The 22,809-nt window shown below is 35.3% G+C and overlaps 1 protein-coding gene and 1 pseudogene across 1 annotated transcript; both read right to left on the reverse strand.

Moving 5' to 3' along the window:
- Positions 1 to 10,058: 10,058 nt before the first annotated feature.
- On the reverse strand, positions 10,059 to 10,922 carry LOC100974590 (olfactory receptor 5G9-like; annotated as a pseudogene).
- Positions 10,923 to 21,643: 10,721 nt separating this feature from the next.
- On the reverse strand, positions 21,644 to 22,583 carry LOC103782708 (olfactory receptor 5G25-like). The gene is given in 3 exon segments (XM_008957672.4): positions 21,644 to 22,152; positions 22,155 to 22,304; positions 22,307 to 22,583. Coding segments are annotated over 3 exon segments (936 nt in total).
- Positions 22,584 to 22,809: the final 226 nt, after the last annotated feature.

Raw genomic sequence — 22,809 nt, forward strand, 5'->3', positions numbered from 1 at the left:
AAATTAGTCGGGCATGGTGGTGCACACCTGCAATCCCAGCTACCCAGAAAACTGAGGTGGGAGAATTGCTTGAACCCGGGAGGCAGAGGTTGCAGTGAGCCGAGATTGTGCCACTGCACTCCAGCCTGGGTGGCAGAAGGAGACTCCATCTCAAAAAAAAAAAAAAAAAAAATTACTCTCAAACAAAAATTTGATCCTCCAAGTGTCGATTCCTTTTAAAGCCTCCATGTGGCTTTTATTTCTGCAGCTGCATTGTAGTTTCCTTAAAGTTCACAAATCCTCTTCATTATTACTTTACTATGATTTTGCCTATAATATTTTGCCTCTTCTTCATGGAAACAAACACATCTGAGATGTTACTAGAGTTCTGACTCTATTTACCCTCTCTCTAATGGTTGGTTAAAGCACTTTTATTTGAAGAACAGGTCAATATTTATTCCATGAGGGTATTTGTATTTTCTAACTGTTTTGAAATTGTATTTACTGATTTAAATAAGAATCAATATTAATATTTTAATTCTTCCTATGTTGCTTATCACATAATTATTTTAAATTTCTTTATGTACATCTGTGCTGAATAATCTGTAGAATCTATATTTCTAAGTTTTTGTAAAAATGTATTTTCTGTAGCCACAAAGACAATTTCTAGATAGTGCTTTTCTAGAAGTAATGGGATAATTACTCGTGATTAAAGTTAAGATGTTAAACTTACAAAACAAACCCATATGTCAAAGAAAAGGCAGATGATTGTCTTTATTTTCAATGTATATGTCTGTGCTTTTAAAAAGTATTTTCTTCCTTTACCTAAATGATTTTCTGGGTGTATCAGTTGGTTTTCACACTGCTGATAAAGACATACCCGAGACTGGGTGATTTATAAAGAAAAAGAGGTTTAATGGACTCACAGTTCCACGTGGCTAAGGAGGCCTCACAATCATTGCAGAAGACAAAAGTCTACATGGCAGCAGGCAAAAGAGCAAATGAGAGAAAAGTGAAAAGGAAAATGCCTTATAAAACCATCAGATCTTGTGAGACTTATTCACTACCATGAGAACCGTATGGGGGAACTTGCCCCCATGATCCAATTACTGCCACTGGGTCTCTCCCACAACATATGGGAATTATGGGAGCTACAATTCAATATGAGATTTGGGTGGGGACACAGCCAAACCATATCATTGGGCAAGAAACAGTTGGCAAAAGAAGGAAAGGTACAAACTATGCCAGGCCTTACCACAGAATATTCACCTTATGCCATCATAGATTTGCACATTTTTAGTTGAAAATGAGGGTAAAATCAGAAAAAAAGTTATGTTATTAATTGTTTATGGTAGTATCAGATTGATTCTGAAAACTGTGTTTCAAATTCATGCAATCAATAGCTAAAGCAAAAATGCTTTATACAATAGCAGATTTTATATTTTACCATCAACATTATATTTGAGAATCAATAAGATAAAACAAGCAGAAAATAATACGAACAGACAAACTGACAATATACCTGTTAAGATGGAGATAACTCTAATTCAAAAGATGATTATATCAAAATTGCTTCCTTATAGTGGTTGAGGAATCTATAGACATTAATAACAGAGAAGAGTTAATAGCTCTAGTTACTCTCTGAAGATGAAGGCTTGAGCTGCAAATATGTCCCAAACAAACTAATGAAGATCTATCATTCATAGTCTAAATGAATATGTGATATGCCTATCCCCTTGATATTTCAGCATTACAAATTATTGCTTTTCCTCACTCCATTGGAAGTAGGCATAGCCATAAAACTTCCTTTGATCATTGCAATTTGAACAGAAGAGGTATGTGTTACTCTTGGGAAGATGCAAAGAAGAGTCCCTATATTCTCTTTCCTCCCAAACTGAGGAGGAAAGTTCCAGATGATGGAGTGTTCAACTACCTGAAGTCTTTGTGCACGGAATACACCAACATGAAATGAGAATGTACTGTGAGGAAAAAATAAATGTATTTCTTTATTAAAGTCTCAGAAATTGGAAGATGGTTGGTCATTACAGAATAACCTAGAATATTCCAACAGATATCAGATATTTTGAAAATGTTACGGAAACAATATGTAAATCTGAACTTACTGAAAACACATCACCTCAAGAGTCCATTGTGAAAATACTGAGATTAAAGAAAGACATACCTTTCATTACATGAAAGCTCTGGTTTTTAAAAACTTGCCCGTATTTGATTACAGATCTCAATGAAAGTGTAAAGAGGAACTAGGATGCTGACTTTGAGAGTTCCTCAATGAAGTGGCCCAGGGAGTCACTCTACCGTGAAACCTAAAATGTACAATCTTCACTCAGGTACCCATTCTTTCCAAACAGCCTTAAGTTGCCCCAATATTAAATACAAGCTGACAATTAAGAAGCACTGGATTCCCAGGCAAGAGGGATGAATAGGAACAGTTCTGGTCTGCAGCTCCCAGCGAGACCAATGCAGAAGGCGGGTGATTTCTGCATTTCCAACTGAGGTACCCGGCTCATCTCATTGGGACTGGTTAGACAGTGGGTGCAGCCCAGGGAGGGCGATCAGAAACAGGGTGGGGTGTCGCCACACCTGGGAAGCGAAAGGGGTTGGGGAACTCCCTCCCCTAGCCACGGAAAGCTGTGAACATTTCAATAAAGAGAAAGAAGAGCTTGGGAACCAAGCAGAATTTAATTTGACATCTGTGTCTGCCATTTCCTCCCATGTAGCTTCAGGAAAGTCACTCCACTATTATGAACCTCAGGATTTCTTATCTCTTGAATGAGAATAATTTCCACTTTGCAAAGTTTTTTTTAATAAAATAATTTTTAAAGGGCTTACATCACCTGTTGCTAAAAAGTTTTATAATATTATTTTCTCTTAAAGAGTGTTCCAATACCCCCATTAACAGCAGCATTTTACAATTACCATTATTATTAATATGTAAGTATTACCCCATGAAAAGGAAGTAAGTTACTTTTTAGATATTTTTAAATTCCTGAATAATTAGAGTAAAATACAAATCATTCTAAACATTCTAATCTGTGGTCGATATTAAAAGGTAGAAGCAGTCATTTTTAAAATATACATATTTTACTCACTTTTATTTATTTGGAAAGTAGCAAATGACAGACTAGAAAGTATTTTCAGCTAATGATATGCCTTTTTTTATGATCGTTATGTGATATAAGGAGCTATTAAGAATGTTCAATGATGGAGTCAAAAGCTCTTAACTATGTGTTTCTAGAAAAGATATGCCATAGTTCTGTTACATGTCATTGGAAAGTTATTTTCTCCCTTTATATTTTAGTTTCACAAATCAAAAGATACGAATGTGAAAGTATATCAGCAATTTTAAAGATTGATGTGCCATTAACTTGGAGGATCTAATGAAAGCTCCGGTCCTTTCCTGTGGAATAAATGTGCATAGACCTTAACACACAAACTTTGGACTTCACGGCCCTCCAAAATTCCAAGCCTAACATCTTAGTAATGCTTTCAATTAATAAAGGAAACCTGAGACAATTTTGTTATCTTAATTGATAAGTTGATGCTGCCATCTAGTGGCAATGCTTAACAACTTAAGAAGAAACCACGACTGTTATTTCGCTGGGAATACTGTTTACCCTTAAACGTATTCTGTATTCGCTGAGAGCATGTTAACAAGAGTTGACTTAAGAGTTAAAGATATACAATATATTTCTTAGTGAAATATTTTATATAAACTTAGAGTAATTTTTTAATTAAAATTTAGTTTTGAAAAATATAATCCTTATACAAATCTGATAATTTCTCAGGAAAAAAGTTCTACAGAAAGTTGTCACTGGAGTAACTCAGTTGAATTAGTTATTTCTTTTCCTTCACAATTTCTTACCTAAGATTACTAAAAGGAAGGAGAAAAGGATGTTTCATAAAGAATATGAAAATGTATATTTCATGAGTACTGAAAGCAAACATTATAAAAGCAAAATTTAATGGGTTGGGAAATTGAACTAATATTTAAAATTAGGTTTTGAAAACTCAGGATATAAGGTCATTTTGAGGAAGTCTTTACTAACAGAGAAACTGGAGAAAGATGAATCAACATTAATAGTTAATCTTTCCTTGCATTTCTTTCCAAATGGATCTGAAGAAAACAAAAGCCTGTTATGCTCCGTTGGGTTCAACAAACTTTTATTGAATAACTACTCTGTGCCAGACACTGTACAAGGCTCTCATGATAAACAAGTAGTAGCTCCTTGGGACATATGATAAGGAAGAATTCCTCTATTTCTAGGTAAATAAAATTGTGTTTTAATCAGGAGCAGATGATGTCCCATGCCTTTCCAACATCCATAAAGATGACTATATGAATATCAATAATAATAAGAAAAAAAGTCAGTAATAACAAGAATAGAAACATCATCCAGCACTTCTAAATACTCTCCTGCAATATCTTATTTAATTTTGATAGTAATACAATGCCCTAGATAATGTTATCCCCATTTTATAGCTAAGAATACAAAAAAATTTCTATAAATTATGTGTAATTTTGGATACTGATTTTATTTTGAATTTTGCAGAATGTAGCCTCACTTACGTAACGTTAATATAGTTGTGCCATTCATATTTAAATTTGTGAATATAATATAGATATTAGATTCTCCAGAGAGACAGAACCTATCAGAGATAGATAGATGTAGACACAGATAGAGATATAGATGCCTAAGAGGGAATTTATTAGGGGAACTGGTTCATGATTATGAAGTTTAAGTCCCAGGCAGATAATCTGCAAGCTAGAGACCTTAGGATGCCAGTAGCATGGCTCAGTCCAAGCCTAAAGGCCTCAAAAACAGGGAAGCTGATGTTGTAACTCTAAGTCTGAGGCTTGAGGACTGAGAACCTGGGACCACTGGTGCAAATCCTGGAGTCCAAACGCTGGAGAGCCTGGAGTTCTGATGTCCAAGAGCAGGAAAAGAAGAGTGTCCCAACACTAGGAGAGAGAGAAAAAAATAGAATTTGCCTTTCTTCTGTCTTTTTGTTTCATGCAAGCCCCAAGACGATTGGATGGTGCCTGCCCCCATTGAGTGAGGGATGATTTTTCCACCTCAGTCTACCTACTCACATGCCAATCTCTTCTGGAAACACCCTCTCAGACACACCCAAAAATAATTATTTACCAGCTATCTAGGCATCCCTTAGTCCAACCAACTTGACACCTACAATTGACTGTCACATCCTCCTCTCTCTTTCTCTCTCTCACATACTCACACCATGCACACACATCACTGAATCTAATAGTATTAAAAATAATCTTTTCCTCTCTCTTTCTTCAAAACATCTTTAAACCTTTTTCTTTCTTTCCTCAAAGTTCCATTTTAAATATGTTTGTCTTCCCAATCAGATGTCCCTTTTCCCTTCTTTTGGCAAAAAAAAACCACTCTTTTAGTGGTTCTAAGATAACTTGTCCCTCCCACACCTGGTGTGGCTGTCAACCATGAGGCCCTGAATCTTCAAACCACAGAGGTAGGCCCCTGATCCAGGAGAATAAGTCAGTTGGAGGATACCAGTACTCTGGACACAGCTAACAGGCAAGTAGAAAAAAATTGGGTCAATCAAAGACAGTTTTTGTTTCTTTTGAATGGTGTCAAATAGTGACAGAAAAGAAATGAGTAGAAAACTTCTCCTAACTATATTGTCCCAATTTTATTTTCCTTTAATGAGCTAAAGCTTAAAAGCCAAACCAATAGTCGACCAAAGGTGTTACATGGATGTTCTTTCCCTACCCACCCCCAAAAAAGGGATTTTATCAGTTCAGATTAGGTTTGCCTACATGTGATAGGAAATTTAAAATAGCAGTAACTTAAACAAGTGGTTTAAACTTTATTTTTCTTTCTTATAAAACGAGTAAGTAAACAGCCAATGTAGGGCAGATAAGGCTGCTATACAGTGACAGGAGCCCAAATGTTTCCCCATAGTACAAAATGACTGCCACTGAATCTACATTTAGGTCACAAAAAGGAGACAGGTGACAGGAAGAATGCTAACCTAAACATCTAAGGAGACTTCCCAGAAGAACCTCACACATTTTCTTCTTACATTTCAGTACTTTGTCATGTGGCAACAGCCACGTACAAAGGAGACTGAAAAATGTAGTGTTCTATCTTGGTTGCAATGTGACCAGCTAAAAATGGGGCTTCCATTAAGCAAGAGGAGAATGAAAGATGGAATTCCTCTTTAGTAGTATTTGCTACAGAGGTAAATGTAATTTATTTGGCTTCTTTTCTTCTTAGCCATTTTTTCCCCTTAGATGATCTTCCTTTCATGATGGCATTTGTATGATAGCTAAAAGCACAAGTTTTGCTGTCTGAGGACCTGAGTTAGAATCCCAACCCCACTGTAAATAAACTGTATGATCCTGTCTCCATCATGAGATATATTTGATCCTTCTTTTTTTGTAGGGTAATGATTCCTAGCTCTTCTTTTTTTGTAGTAGTGCTGATCCCTAGCTCTTCTTTATTTGTAGTAATACTAATCCCTAGCTGGTTCGCCATTAAATGCACGCTTCTCTCCCTCCAAAGGAGAAAAGAACTTTTCCTGTCTCATTTACTGCTGTATCCTCAGGACTTGGAATAATGCCTGCTAATCAGGAGTCACCATATACATATTTTTTAACTTAATTTTGACAACTAAAAATCCTCTTGTGAAGAATATCTAATAGCACATAATTTATTTTAAAATATTTAGGATTTATTTAGTTAAAAGCAAGCTAAAAATAACATTTAATATAAAATCCTATAAAAATCTTGTAAAAATATATATACCTACATATAAGAAAATGCTGGAAGAATGTAAACAATGGATTTAGCATAGATTATTTATACAAACAAAATTACATGACAAGAACGTGTGTTTTTCTAGATCCCATTGTCTTATAAAATAAACTATCTGCATTTTTATATTTCAGAATCCTATATATATGGTACAAACATATAAATTTTAAATAGTAGAAAAAAATATCTATTTTGATGTATATTACCATTGTTTTCATATGTGAGTAGTGAAATTACATGTGAGTTTTACTTTCTTTGTGTTCTGCTTTCCAAACATTCTCTAATAATTTTAGGTCTCTAAAAGTATGTATTTATTGCTTTTCCTAGGCAACAAGAGAAAGTATTTTTTAATTTAGGCCCATATATTTTATATTCTTATTAGGCCAAAGACATTTTGGTTCAATTAATACATTAAATTATATAATAATCTTACTAAGTGGAACAATTTTCTCATTTCAAGAAAAATTTTGTTTACTACTTTTAAAATATGGTAAAAACTGTGGTTGGAAAAAGTGATTTCTGAAATCTCTAAGAGGGTGCAAAGCCTCTCATCACACTCAGGCTACAGACAGTCTGTTTTCTGTCAACATCATTAGATTTGCCTTCAACCCATTATTTTTGGCATTGGAATTGCTCAAGTGCAATTCAAGGAGACTGCAGTTACTGACCCATTGTTCTGAGTCCAGACAAGACCGCTTTCCATCTGAACATGTCTATTGGTCCCTCCTTCAATGAGACACCCATGAAATATTGAGAGCCTTGGGGAAAGTAGAGTGTCCACACGTATCATCCCAATGTGTTCCAGGGAAGTTTGTAAACACTGGAGAAGATCTGATAGCACCTGATTCATTCTGAAATTGGGGTTCTGTATGAAGAGTTATTTTAGATGCACAGGATCAGCTCTGCATCCACTTTTCTGACCAGAAACTCTTCCTTAATTTCAAAGAAACAAAAAGATGCTAAAACTATTTTAAAATTTTGTCTATTATATTTCTTTTTCAATTTGGAAACAACAAAAAAGGGTAACATGAAAATAGGCTGTAAATTTTCTGTATTTTAATTTACCTCTAACTTTTCCATACCCAGTGCCTCTGAATTTTAAAAATTTTTCTATTTTACTATTCACTTTCTTGCATTTTATTTCTAGTTTCTATAATAAGCTATTCCCACTTATTTTTACCTAAAAGAACTAAGAAAAAAACTAAATATCAACAAATAAAGTAATAGCTGAAATGACTTAAGAGTCAAATACACAGAGAGTCATCTGAAAATTATTGCCAGGATTTGTCTCTGTATGAAATAGTAAGATTCTAGGGTTTTTATTTTTATTGTTGCTCCTCTTTTCCTTTATATTTTATATTTTCTGTTATAATGATGATTTATTTTGTTTTTAGAATATAAAAATAAAGAAAATAGGCATAAAATAAATTCAAAGGAATATAAGAAAAAGAATTCCTTTTATTTAAAAAATTATTTTTAAGCAAAGTAACCTTTTACATTTTCAATTCTGTAGATGGGAATGGGGAACACATGTTTTTTTCCCAATAAATCACTCCTGGTGTGGACATTTACATTATTAAATATAACTAGTGTGCCAGTAATAACAGTCGCTAGATGGTTCTAATATTCATTAGACTTTATCATATTCCTAGTAATGAAGATTTTGGGGAGACATATAATTATTCTGACTCTGTAGGTAACTAAGAATTTTTATCATTTATAGAAAGATGATGAAATGGAGGTTTTTCCAATAGTAAGTAGTAAAATAAAAGTCAGATGGAAGCATAGAAATATGCCATCCTCTAAATTTTGCAAATGGCTTAGTATCTTGGGATGATGACCAGAAAGTCTAACTATGTCTGGAAGCTTTTCCTTTTATCTATTTTTTGTTCTTGATGAGAATTAAAATTGTAATTTTCTTTTTAAAAAACTTCTTTTTGGTAATCATCCTCCCCATGGCAGCTTTTACTTTTTTTATTATTATTATACTTTAAGTTTTAGGGTACATGTGCACAACGTGCAGGTTTGTTACATATGTATACATGTGCCATGTTGGTGTGCTGCACCCAGTAACTCGTCATTTAGGATTAGGTATATCTCTTAATGCTATCCCTCCCCACTCCCCCCACCCCACAACAGGCCCCGGTTTGTGATGTTCCCCTTCCTGTGTCCATGTGTTCTCATTGTTCAATTCCCACCTATGAGTGAGAACACGCAGTGTTTGGTTTTTGTCCTTGCAATAGTCACTGAGAATGATGGTTTCCAGCTTCATCCATGTTCCTACAAAGGACATGAACTCTTCATTTTTTGTGGCTGCATAGTATTCCATGGTGTATATGTGCCACATTTTCTTAATCCAGTCTATCATTGTTGGACATTTGGGTTGGTTCCAAGTCTTTGCTATTGTGAATAGTGCCACAATAAACATATGTGTGCATGTGTCTTTATAGCAGCATGATTTATATTCCTTTGGGTATATACCCAGTAATGGGATGGCTGGGTCAAATGGTATTTCTAGTTCTAGATCCCTGAGGAATTGCCACACTGTCTTCCACAATGGTTGAACTAGTTTACAGTTCCACCAACAGTGTAAAAGTGTTCCTATTTCTCCACATCCTCTCCAGCACCTGTTGTTTCCTGACTTTTTAATGATTGCCATTCTAACTGATGTGAGATGATATCTCATTGTGGTTTTGATTTGCATTTCTCTGATGGCCAGTGATGATGAGCATTTTTTCATGTGTTTTTTGGATGCATAAATGTTTTCTTTTGAGAAGTGTCTGTTCATGTCCTTCACCCACTTTTTGATGGGGTTGTTTGTTTTTTTCTTGTGAATTTGTTTGAATTCATTGTAGATTCTGGATATTAGCCCTTTGTCAGATGAGTAGATTGCAAAAATTTTCTCCCATTCTGTAGGTTGCCTGTTCACTCTGATGGTAGTTTCTTTTGCTGTGCACAAGCTCTTTAGTTTAATTAGATCCCGTTTGTCAATTTTGGCTTTTGTTGCCATTGCTTTTAGTGTTTTAGACATGAAGTCCTTGCCCATGCCTATGTCCTGAATGGTATTGCCTAGGTTTTCTTCTAGGGTTTTTATGGTTTTAGGTCTAACATGTAAGTCTTTAATCCATCTTGAATTAATTTTTGTGTAAGGTGTAAGGAAGGGATCCAGATTCAGCTTTCTACATATGGCTAGCCAGTTTTCCCAGCACCATTTATTAAATAGGGAATCCTTTCCCCACTTCCCTGGTGGTCCAGTGGCTAGGATACTTCTTTATTTATCAAGCTGTAGATGAGAGGTTTCAACATGGGGATGTACAGAACACCAACACTATTTTATTGAGTTCCAGGTAAAAAGTTGCACCTGGTCGAACGTAGCTAAAGAAGAGAGACCCATAAAAGATGGAAACAGCTGTTAAGTGTGAATAGCAGGTGGAAAAAGTTTTGTTCTTCCCACCAGCAGAGCAGATCCTCAGAATGTCAGTAAGGATGTGAAAATAGGAGATTATAATGGTCAGGCTACTGACAACTAGTACAGCTCCAGCCACAATGAAAACTAACAATTTATTGATCCGGGCGTCAGCACACACGAGAGAAAGAAGGAGAGACATGTCACAGAAGAAATGATTGATAATGTTGGAGTGAAAAAAGGGAAACTGAAAAGCAGCAGTTGTGTGAGTTATGGTGTTGAAGAAATCAGCTGCATAAGGTGCAACCACCAGCTGGATGCACAGTCTCTATTACACGGCCACTGAGTACAACAATGGGTTACAGATGGCCACATAATTGTCATAGGCCATGGAAGCCAAGAGAAGATACTCAATGACTACGAAGAACCCAAAGAACCACTGCTGCAAGGGACAGCCCAGGAAAGAGATGGCTTTCCTTACAGCAAATAAGTCAGTGAGCAACTTGTGGCCCACAACGGATGAGAAGCAGATGTCCACAAAGGACAGGTAGCTGAGGACAAAGTACATATGTGTGTGAAAGCAGGAATCGAGCCAGATGCGAACCATCATGCCCAAGTTTTCTGTCATAGTAATGAGGTAAAAAAGGTAGAAATGGTAAGAAAAGGAAGACTTGCAGCTGAAGATGATACCTTAAGCCTACAAAAATGAATTCTGTGATCTTTTTATATTTCCATCAGCCATTGGTTGATTTTAGTCTCTATAGTGAGAAAAATAGAGAACTGATCGTGCATTCAACTTTGATTTTTTAAAATCATAACATATTGCACAGGAAAAGAAATATAGTTGGAACTAACTTAGAAACATTGATATTTTTTAAAAAGCCCAAATAAAATGCTAGGACATTAGATATATCACAGTTCTAAAAAATAGTATGGTTTAAGCGTTTTAAAGAGAAATTTGGGACTTAACTAAGAAATGGTTAAAACTTTATAAACCTATATAAATTAATCACTACCCTTACAGATTATAGGAAAAAGCATTATTATTATTTCAATCGAATTTGAACAAGAATTTGATAAAATGCAGCTCTCAAGAAGAACTTTCCAAAACTGGAAATAAAAATAACTATTTAATTTAATACAAAGAATCTTCCAGAAAAAAAAATGTGTGTAGTGTTAAGACATTAGAAACATTCACATTATAATCAGACACTATTTAAAGATGTCCATAACATATGTATTTAACATTTATATTAAAGATTGTAAAATTCTAAAAAAAAAAGATAAATATAAGTACTGTAGTAAAAGTAGAAAGAAATAACTGTCACTATTAGCAGGCAAAATAATCACCCACATAGAAAACCTAGGAGAATCAACTGTTAAGATAAATTTTTAGAAAAAAATAATAAAAGCTTAACAAGGTAGTAGAATAGAAAATCAATATGGAAAATCAAAAATAATCAAATGTAAATTATCTCAGCAAAAATCATATTAATCAACTGGAATTGATTTAAAAAAACCACTAATAAGCCTAACAAAGCATTTTCAAGATTTCTATGAAGAAAAATACAAATAATGGAACTTTAATGAAATTTTTAAAAATGACAAAATAAGCCAGAAAAACATAATATTTTTGTTTTTTGATCTCTTCTGGATCAAATGACTTAGTCATAAAGAGTCTTTTTCTCTTGGAAAAAATAAATTAGCTCCTATTGGGAAAGTAAAAATCTAACTGGCCATTCTTCACACTGGACTAACAGACTTAGATAAATACAACTGTAGAGTCAGCAGGAAACAAGATTTCTCCATAGAATATTTTGCAGCTGTAAAGTGTCCCAACAATACTTTTCTTTGAGTAATTACTATTTTATTACTCAAGAATGACTTTGTATTCTAAAATACTAGGCCATCTAATTTTCTTTTAAATTATATTAGTAGATAAAACAGCTTACTCTCTTCTAGAAGATCTAAGTCACCTTGACATAGCAAAGCAGTCTAATTTCCAACACAGATACAGAACATCAAACAAGGGGCTTCAAGATGCAATATTCCACATTTACCTTAACTTTGTAATTCCTAAGGAAGAAGGACCCTGTGTCTGCTTTGTAATTTGAAACTGATGTTGACTGCTTTATAGACAACCCCACTTTGCTTGGTGTATATCAAAAATTCTCTTGGTATAAATTTTACCTAAACTCAGCCCTTCTCAATGATCCTATAATAACTATCTTTCCTTCATTTAATGAGACATCCGTAGTTTATAAGCTGTGTGGTCTCCCTCATTGTGATGGATCAATAAAGGTGATTTGGTGAGAAAAAGGTTTGCTCCTGGTTTTCTTAGGCTATTTGGGTTAAGATACTCACCAAATTATTTTACAAATTTAATGTAGCTCCAACCAAAATCTAAACATATCTTAATAAAACAATTTGATTTAAAAATGTATAAAGAAGAAAAATGTTCAACAATAGCCAACACAATTTTGAAAAAGAAAACCAAAGACAAAGGATGTGTTATGCCAGGTATCTGCACAGATTATAAAGCTACCATAATTATAACAACAAGGTGTTGTTCCTAGACTATACGGAAATATGAGTAGAAGACCCAAAAGCAGATTCATGAACATATGCCAATTTAACATAAATGTTTATTTCAAATTGGGAAAATAATGATGAATTAAACATAAAAGGTATTATAATATTTGAATGCTTTTGAAAAAATAACAAATATTAAAACTCTACCTTACACTACCTAAATTAAATAATCCTAACTATAAATATGTGACAAGATATAATAAAGATAGCATTACAATTTTCTTGTAAGAATGGTCTTCTTAAATAGTACATAAAGGTCATTTAATTTTTTTTTAATTAGCTACATTTATTTATATATATTATTATACTTTAAGTTCTAGGGTATATGTGCACAATGTGCAGGTTTGTTACATATTTATACATGTGCCATGTTGGTGTGCTGCACCCATTAACTCTTCATTTAAATTAGGTATATCTCCTAATGCTATCCCTCCCCACTCCCCCCACCCCATAACAGGCCCCGGTGTGTGATGTTCCCCTTCCTGTGTTCAAGTGTTCTCATTGTTCAATTCCCACCTATGAGTGAGAACATGTGGTGTTTGGTTTTTTGTCCTTGCAATAGTTTGCTGAGAATGATGGTTTCCAGCTTCATCCATGTTCCTGCAAAGGATATGAACTCATTCGTTTTTATGGCTGCATAGTATTCCATTGTGTATATGTGCCACATTTTCTTAATCCAGTCTATCATTGTTGGACATATGGGTTGGTTCCAAGTCTTTGCTATTGTGAATAGTGCCACAATAAACATACGTGTGCATGTGTCTTTATAGCAGCATGATTTATATTCTTTTGGGTATATACCCAGTAATGGGATGGCTGGGTCAAATGGTATTTCTAGTTCTAGATCCCTGAGGAATTGCCACACTGTCTTCCACAATGGTTGAACTAGTTTACAGTCCCACCAACAGTGTAAAAGTGTTCCTATTTCTCCCCATCTTCTCCAGCATCTGTTGTTTCCTGACTTTTTAATGATTGCCATTCTAACTGGTGTGAGATGATATCTCATTGTGGTTTTGATTTGCATTTCTCTGATGGCCAGTGATGATGAGCATTTTTTCATGTGTCTGTTGGCTGCAAAAATGTCTTCTTTTGAGAAGTGTCTGTTCATTCCCTATTTAACAAATGGTGCTGGGAAAACTGGCTAGCCATACGTAGAAAGCTAAAACTGGATCCCTTCCTTACACCTTATACAAAAATTAATTCAAGATGGATTAAAGACTTACATGTTAGACCTAAAACCATAAAAACCCTAGAAGAAAACCTAGACAATACCATTCAGGACATAGACATGGGCAAGGACTTCATGTCTAAAACACCAAAAGCAATGGCAACAAAAGCCAAAATTGACAAATGGGATCTAATTAAACTAAAGAGCTTGTGCACAGCAAAAGAAACTACCATCAGAGTGAACAGGCAACCTACAGAATGGGAGAAAATTTTTGCAATCTACTCATCTGACAAAGGGCTATATCCAGAATCTACAAAGTGCTCTTACAATTCTTTAAGCTGCATCAATTATTTACTTAAAGTCTTCCTACTTTTATGATGTAGGCTTTTATCATAAACTTACCCCTTAGTACTGATTTATTTTCTATTGCATACATTTGGTATATAGTGTTTTCTTTTTAACTGTTTCCTTTTGAAAAAACAAATTCTTCTTAACTTCTTCATTGGCCCAATGGTAATTCAGAAGCATATTGTTTAATTTTCATATATTTGCATAGTTCCCGAAGTTCCTCTTGTACTGATTTCTAGTTTTATTCTATTGTGGTCAGAAAAATGTATGTGATATTATTTCAATTGTTCTTAATTTTTTGAGACTTTTGAATTTTTTGTGGCCTACTAAATGGTCTATAAGGAACTCAAACAATTTTTAGCAAGTAATGGGCAAAAGCTCTGTATAGATGTCTCTCAAAAGAAGATATACGAATGGCAAACAGTTATATGAAAAAAATTACTCAACATCACTAATCATCAGAGAAATGCAAACCAAAACTGCAATAAGATATCCCCTCACTCCAGTTAAAATGCCTTTTATCAAAAAGTCATGCAATAATGTGTGCTGGTGAGGATCTGGAGAAAGGAGAACCCTCATACTCTTTTGGTAGGAATGTAAATTAATACAGCTACTATAGAAAACAGTATAGAGCTTCCTCAAAAAAACACAAGTAGAACTACCATATGATTCAGCAATTTCACTGCTGGGTACATACCCAAAAGAAAATATATTTGTATGTCAAAGAGCTATCTGCACTCCCATGTTTATTGCAGCACTAGTCACAATAGCCAAGAGATGGAATCAACCTAAGTGTTCATAAGCAGATGAATGAAGAAAATGTAGTACATATACACTACAAAATATTATTCAGCCATAAAAAGAATGAAATCCTGTCATTTGCAGCAACATGGAGGTAACTGGAGGACATCATGTTAAGTGAAATGAGCCAAGCACAGAAAGTCAAACATCAATGGTCCATATATTGGAGCTAAAAAAAAATAAACACATAAAAGAAAATATGTATATATATATGATGGAACACTACTCAGCCAAAAAAAGGAATTAGTTAATGGCATTCACAGCAACCTGGGTGAGATTGGAGACTATTATTCTAAGTGAAGTAACGCAGGAATGGAAAACCAAACATCATTATATTCTCACTCATGAGTGGGAGCTAAGCTATGAGGATGCAAAGGCATAAGAATTACACAATGGACTTTGGGGACTAATGGGGAAAAGGGTGGGAAGGGAGTGAGGGATAAAAGACTACAAATAGGGTGCAGTGTATACTGCTGGGGTGATGGGTGCATCAAAATCTCAAAAAAATCACCACTAAAGAACTTACTCGTGTAACCAAACACCACCTGTTCCACAATAACCTATGGGGGAAAAAAAAGAATATATAAATGTGTCTGGAAGGATATATACCACATGAGCAGTCATTAGCTCTGAGAACAAAGGGGCAGGGAACCCTATTTGAGTGAGTAACTAAAGCTAGCCCTACTTACAATTTTAAGATTTTGTTACAAAGAGAAAATATACAGTTGATCCTCAAACCATACAGGAGTCAGGAGCACCAAACCTCTAAGCAGTTGAAAATCCACGTATAACATTTGACTCCCCAGAAGCTTAACTACTGATAGCCTATTGTTCACTGGAAGCCTTACTGATGCTAACACAGTCAATTAACACATATTTTGCATATGTTTTATATACTGTATTCTTGCAATAACATAAGCTAGAGAAAATAAATAGTATTAAAAATCTTAAGAAAGAGAATATGTATGTATTATTCATTAAATAGAAGTGGATCATTTTAAAGGTCTTTATTCTTGTCTTCATGTTGAGTAGGCTAAGAGGGAATAGGAAGAGGAAGATTTGGTCTTTCTGTCTTAGGGGTGGCAGAGGTAGAAGAGGTGGAGTAGATAGAAGAGGAGGCAGGAGAGACAGGCACACTGGGTGTAATTTTTGTTTTAAAAAATCCATGTAAAACCAGACCTCCAGAGTTCAAACCCATGTTGTTCAAAGGGCAACTGTACATGCATTATATTTGTAATTAAAAACAATCCAAAACCTGACTAAAAATAATGAAAATCAAAAGCAATTCCTTCAAGTATTTCAGCAATTAAAAAAGAAAATAGCTGCAATCAGCCTAGTATAAAAACAAGAAGCAAGAAATGTGTAAAACCCAGAAGGTAAAGGATGAGAAACAATTTCAAAATATGCATTTAGAGTTCTAGATTTCTAAAATTCAAAGAAGCTAAGAGAGCCCCACCCTCATCCTTTATAAATAAGTGAGGCTCCAAGATGTCTCACCCAAGACTATAGAAATGGTGGCAAATACAAAATCACTTTCCACCATGCAGTGCTAAAGACTGGATATGACTGAAGCTACAGTGAATATTGTACAACAATTGTAAAGCATTCATGACCTACCAGACTGTGCCTCAAGTTCTTCACAAATGACCATATATTTGATTTCCACCCAAACTGGGATAAGAAATATTTGGCCCTCCTCATTTCACAGAGCAGGAAATCAAAACTCTGTGGAAGATGATGAAGCAGTCCTAGCACTGCTACTTCCTTAGGGTGCTGAGATTAAGATATTGCCATGTCTGAATTTACAGCCTCCATTATTACTTTACCACTGTGGCATTCCATCAGGACATTACAAAAATAATGGGAGATCTTTCAATGTCCCAATCCAATCCTGTATGCTGTTTCTGAAGTATAGAATCCATCAATTCAAATGCACATTTAACAGTAAAGAGGCTACTACAAAGAAAGCAATGAGATTCCAGATAAATTTTGTGTAGGGCCCAAGTTAGCTTAAATACAGCAGCTCTCAAACACCTGCAAATTAAGCTCTTATTTATAGTCATCTCATTACCTTTCACACCTCATGCCTTCATGGTGATGCAGTGTTCCATACTGATGACACCACTCCAAGAATGGGTGCGGAACCTCTCTCCTGTTCAGGGCACATTCATCTATAAATGTGGACTAAGGAAAAGAATAAAGTTATTTGGACTTGAAGACAAATTTAACTTGATCATAGCCCCTTTGTGCATCTTACAAGATTTCACATTATTGTTGCTAGATTTTAATGCAGTATTCTAACCAGTTAATATCTGACATTGGATATTCCTCCATGTCACATTTTAAATGTCAATCATTTTCATTTTCCTGTAAATACATTTCATTCATTTTTGTATTCTCAAAGAGTAAACAGAGAGACAGAAATGGATTTTAAAATTGACCTAAACTTACATTCTAATGAAATCTTTTCTTCTTTGAAGATAACAAAAAGGATTAAAATTTAAATGGAGTAGAAACTGTACTCCTTTTAAATATGCATTCTATCTCCCTCCTCAACCTGTGACTGCACAAAGAAGAGGTCAGACTTTCTGGGAGTTACTTGATTTTGTTCTTAATCTTCTTCCCAATAAACTGGTAAAATTCCACTCTGGAATAAATTCAGCATCTTAATCACTTGTATTAAAATTTGCAGGAGCAGTTATATCATTTTTCATTCTGGAAGAACTTATGTCCCCAAAGTATGCTATACCCTGGGGATTTCATCGTTAAGAGAAGTAAATTAAGATATTCTTGCTGTCTTCAAATGCTGTTTCAAAATCCACTGGGATCAGTTTATTTGTTTTCTGTGTTTGACTGGTAAACTTTTCCCCCCACTTCTTTCCAAAACAGTTAAATACTTACAGAGTAAAACTTTTGCACAATGATGTAACAACTGCTAAGATTTCCCAACAAGAAGTACTGCAAAATTTTTGCAACTGCTCAGCCAAAGTATACTACACTAGAGGATTAGCCACAAGTATACCTTAGACCCCCACTTCCCAAATGCCCTGCTTCTAAAAACTCTGAAACCAAAAGAAACGAATGCAGACAGAAACATTTACATAAGGTGTAATGTCGTAATGTTGAGGAAGAAGTCAAATCAAGTATAATTTCAGTCATTTTCAAACTTTGCCTTCAAAAATCTTTATCAATTCATTCATGACTGCTTAATCACCTCACCCTTTTTCGATACCAATGTCTTTGGGGAAATGTTCTCTCAACTTAGGTATTCTCTTTCTTTTATTTATTTATTTTTCACTCACATGATGTATGCTGAAACTTAATCATCATCACAACACATGTGCACTGTAAGTCACTACTGGTTCTTCATCCTCATCTCCTCTTCTCTTGCTTCAGTAGAAAAAAAAACACACAAACATACACACGTAAACACATTTTTTCTTATTTTTTAATAACTTGCACATTAGGTTCTTTTCCAAATACAGTATCCTGCCCTTTCTCTGATTATGACGCATTATTTCACAGCTGTGTATAATTTGTTTTTTCTTTCCTTATCCTTGAATGAGAATAGAGGATTAATCAATCCATAGGGTATTCACCTAGTGGAATTTGATAGCAGTAGAGAGAACTCTTACCCATCACATTAAATGCTCACAACCTGAACTTCTAAACCTCTGGATTATACAGCATTGTTTTTTACATTTTATTTTATTTTAATTTCAACTTTTATTTTAGATACAAGGTGTACATGTGCAGGTGTTTTACATGAGAATATCGCCTGATACTGAGGTTTGGGGTATGGATCTGGTCACCCAGGTCATGAACATAATACCCAATAGGTAGTTTTTCAACCCATGCTCCCAGACCTCCCTGCCCCGTTTATCAGTCCACAGTGTCTATTGTTCCCGTATTGATGTCCATGTGTGCTCAATATTTAGCTCCCGCTTACACAGGAGACCATGTGCTATTTGGCTTTCTATTCTTACATTAATTTGCTTAGGATAATGGCCTCCAGCTCCATTCATGTTGCCACAATGAACATAATTTCATTTTTTATGGTTGTGTAGTACTCCATGGTGTATATGTGCCACATTTTCTCTATCCAACTTACCACTGATGGGTACCTAGATTGATTCCATGTCTTTGTTCTTGTGAATTTTGTTTCAATGAATATATGAATGTGTGTGACTTTTTGGTAGAATGATTTATTTTCCTTTGGGTATATACCCAGTAATGGAATTGCTAAAAGTCACAAGGTAACTCTGTTTTAAGTTCTTTGAGAAATTTTCATACTGCTTTCCATGGTAGCTGAACTTACATTCCCACCAATAGTGTAGCAGTGTTCCCTTTTCTACACAGCCTTGTCATCATCTGTTGTTTTTGACTTCTTTTTTTTTTTTTTTTTTTTTTTTGAGATTGGGTGTCACTCTATCTCCCAGGCTGGAATACTGTGGCTTGAACACACAGCTCACTGCAGCTTCAACCTCCCAGGCTCAAGTGATCCTCACGCCTCTGCTTCCCAAGAAACTGAGACTACAGACAGGGACAGGTGCCACCATACCTGGCTAATTTTCGGATGTTTTTTGTAGAGATAAGGTTTCACCATGTTGCTCAGGCTCATCTTGAAACTCCTGAGCTTAAGCAACCCACCCACGTTGGCCTCCCACAGTGCTGGGATTATAGGCATGAGCCATCATGTCAGGCCTAACTTTTTAATAATAATTATTCTAATTGATGTGAGATGGTATCTCATTGTTGTTTTGATTTGCATTACTCTGATGAAAAATACTGAGCATTTTTTCATATGTTTGTTGGCTGCTTGTATGTCTTCTTTTGAGAAAGTGTCTGTCATGTCCTTTGTTCACTTTTTAATGGGGCTATTTGTTTTTCACTTGTTGATTTAAGTTCCATATGGATTATGGATATTAGGTTTTTGTCAGATGCATAGTTTGCAAATATCTTCTCCCATCCTGTAAATTGTTGTTTACTACTCTGTCAGTAGTTTCTTTTGCTGTGCAGATGTTCTTTAGTTAAATCAGGTCCTCTGGTACATCGTGGAGGTTCAATTAATGATAATTATTAACGGAATCATTCAACAAATGGAACTGGGTTAACTGATCATCAAAGAAGGCACTTTAAGAATGCTTTGGGCTGGGTGCAGTGACTCACACCTGTAATCCCAGTACTTTGGGAGGCCGAGGTAAGCAGATCACCTGAGGTCAGGAGTTCGAGACCAGCCTGGCCAACATGGTGAAACCCAGTGTTTACTAAAAATACAAAAATTAGCCAGGCGTGGTGGTGGGCACCTGTAATCCCAGCTACTCAGGAGGCTGAGACAGGAGAATCACGTGAACCCAGGAGGTGGAGGTTGCAGTGAGCTGAGATCAAGCCACTGCATACCAGCCTGGGTGACAAGAGTGAGATTCCATCTCAAAAACAAAAACAGAAAAAGAATGCTTTGATCTGCAAGTAACATTTAGATAGAATAAATTTGCAATTTAATCTAACTCCTAAGGTACGCTAAATAGTAAACTCTTAAGAATCTATTTTAAAATTATTAAAGAAAATTTAACTGAGCATGGAATACTTTCATAAGCAAAGAAATATTGGGCAATATGTCAGATTTCTTGAATTGCAAGCAGCATAAATAGGAAATTCATTGCAAGAATACTGGGTAGCTCACAGGATGAATGGGAAGGTGAGAGAAACAGTATAAACAGAATAAGACCCAAGACAGCTTTTAGTGTCCCTATGGCAGAGGCTGTACAATCAGGAGACCTAGCTGAAATGAATGAGTCTCAACCATTTTCCTACTGTGTCACTTGGCTTACAATTCAAAGGCCAGGGAGAAATAATTTTAGCTTAGGTATTTGTCTATACCATGCTGTGGGAAGTCAAGGACATCTCAGTCCCTCTAAAACTGTATTCTGTAAGTGAGAGATAATGCTCTAAAGGTAAATCTGGGTACCATTGTAAACATAGAGAACATGGATATCTACAACCAAGAAACAAGTACATATTACAGGGAAAAAATTGCAAAATATAATGCTTTACCAGAAAGTCAAATAGAAATCATATCATTAGAACTGCCATATAGTGAGAAATGGAGTCATAAAGAAAAAAATCATAAAGAAAAATGTCACTTTTTTCTCTTTAAAAATTACCATTTTTGATTATCTTTTGCATGCCAAACTCAATGTTAAGTCATACATATCTTTTAAGTGTGTGTTTATGTATACATATTCAATCTGATGCATTTTTCCATTCTGTGGGTAGGTCATTCATACAGGAAAATTTGGCCAGAGCTGTTTTTGAACCAATGCCTGTCCAACTTTAATGTCCATTAAACAAATAATTTAGTATTGGCCACATATTTACCTTTCAATCAACAAATATACATTGAACTCTTACTATATACCAGATTGTAGAATCTCAAAACAAAGCAGTAAACACAAAATATCACTCAGTCCAGTGTCTTGCCTCTATTAAGTATCACTTCTCAATCTGCAGTATAATTGGTATTCTAGTTCACCTACCTATAAGAAACTTCTTTCTTTCAAACTTCTTGCTGAATGAATCTTTTACCTCCTTGTTTCTCAGGCTGTAGATAAGGGGATTCAACATGGGGATCACTGCTGTGTAGAACAGGGAAACCACTTCATTGATGTTGATAGAGAAACTAGAGCTTGGACATACACAGATAAAGAAGAGTGTCCCATACAGGATGGAGACAGCCATCAGGTGTGAAGAGCAAGTGGAGAAGTCTTTGCGTCTCGCGTCAGCAGAGTGAATTCTCAGGATGGCAATGACAATGTAAATGTAGGAGACCAAGATGATCATACCACTGAGTACTCCCAGGGCACCCACCAAGATAAAAAGTAAACATTTATTAATATGGGTATCTGCATATGCCAGGGAGAGGACAGGGAGAAGGTCACAGAAGAAGTGATTGATGATGTTTGGACCACAGTAGAGTAGGCGAAAGGTGAAAGTCGTATGGGTCATGGTGCTTATAAGGCCCACAGCATAAGGCCCACCACCAGCTGCACACAGACCTGTTGGGACATAATGAGTGTATACAACAAGGGCTTATAGATAGCCATATACCGGTCATATGCCATGGCAGCCAGAAGGAAACATTCAGTTACTACAAAATGGCCAAAAAACCATAACTGGGCAGCACAACCAAAGAGATTACTTTTTTCTCCACGAAGATATCAGTCAACATCTTGGGACCAATGGCAGAAGAGGAGCAGACATCCACAAAGGACAAGTGGCAGAGAAAAAAGTACATGGGGGTCTGGAGTCGAGAATCCATCCAAATAAGAGTGAGCATTCCCAAGTTTCCCGGAACAGTGACAAGATAAACAAAGAGAAATACCAGAAAGAGAGCAATCTTGTGCTGAAAGAGATTTGTTAATCCCACGGAAAAAAATTCAGTAACCAAAGTTTGATTTCTATAGTCCATTTCTCTGATTCAACCTGTTACAAGAAAGAGAAATAATTTTATATGCAATATATTCATAATTAAGTGCTTCTTAATTTCACATCTGAATTTAACTTTTATTTAAGTTAAGTAGTACAACAGTCTTAAATTCTACTCCTGGTGTCCTACTTACTCTCTGTGAACCATTTCGGTGATACTGAACTATTTACGGAATCTCACTAGGTTCCTCAGTTTCCTTCTTGATCAA

This window comes from Pan paniscus, chromosome 9, assembly GCF_029289425.2.
Source record: "Pan paniscus chromosome 9, NHGRI_mPanPan1-v2.0_pri, whole genome shotgun sequence".
Lineage (NCBI taxonomy): Eukaryota > Metazoa > Chordata > Mammalia > Primates > Hominidae > Pan > Pan paniscus.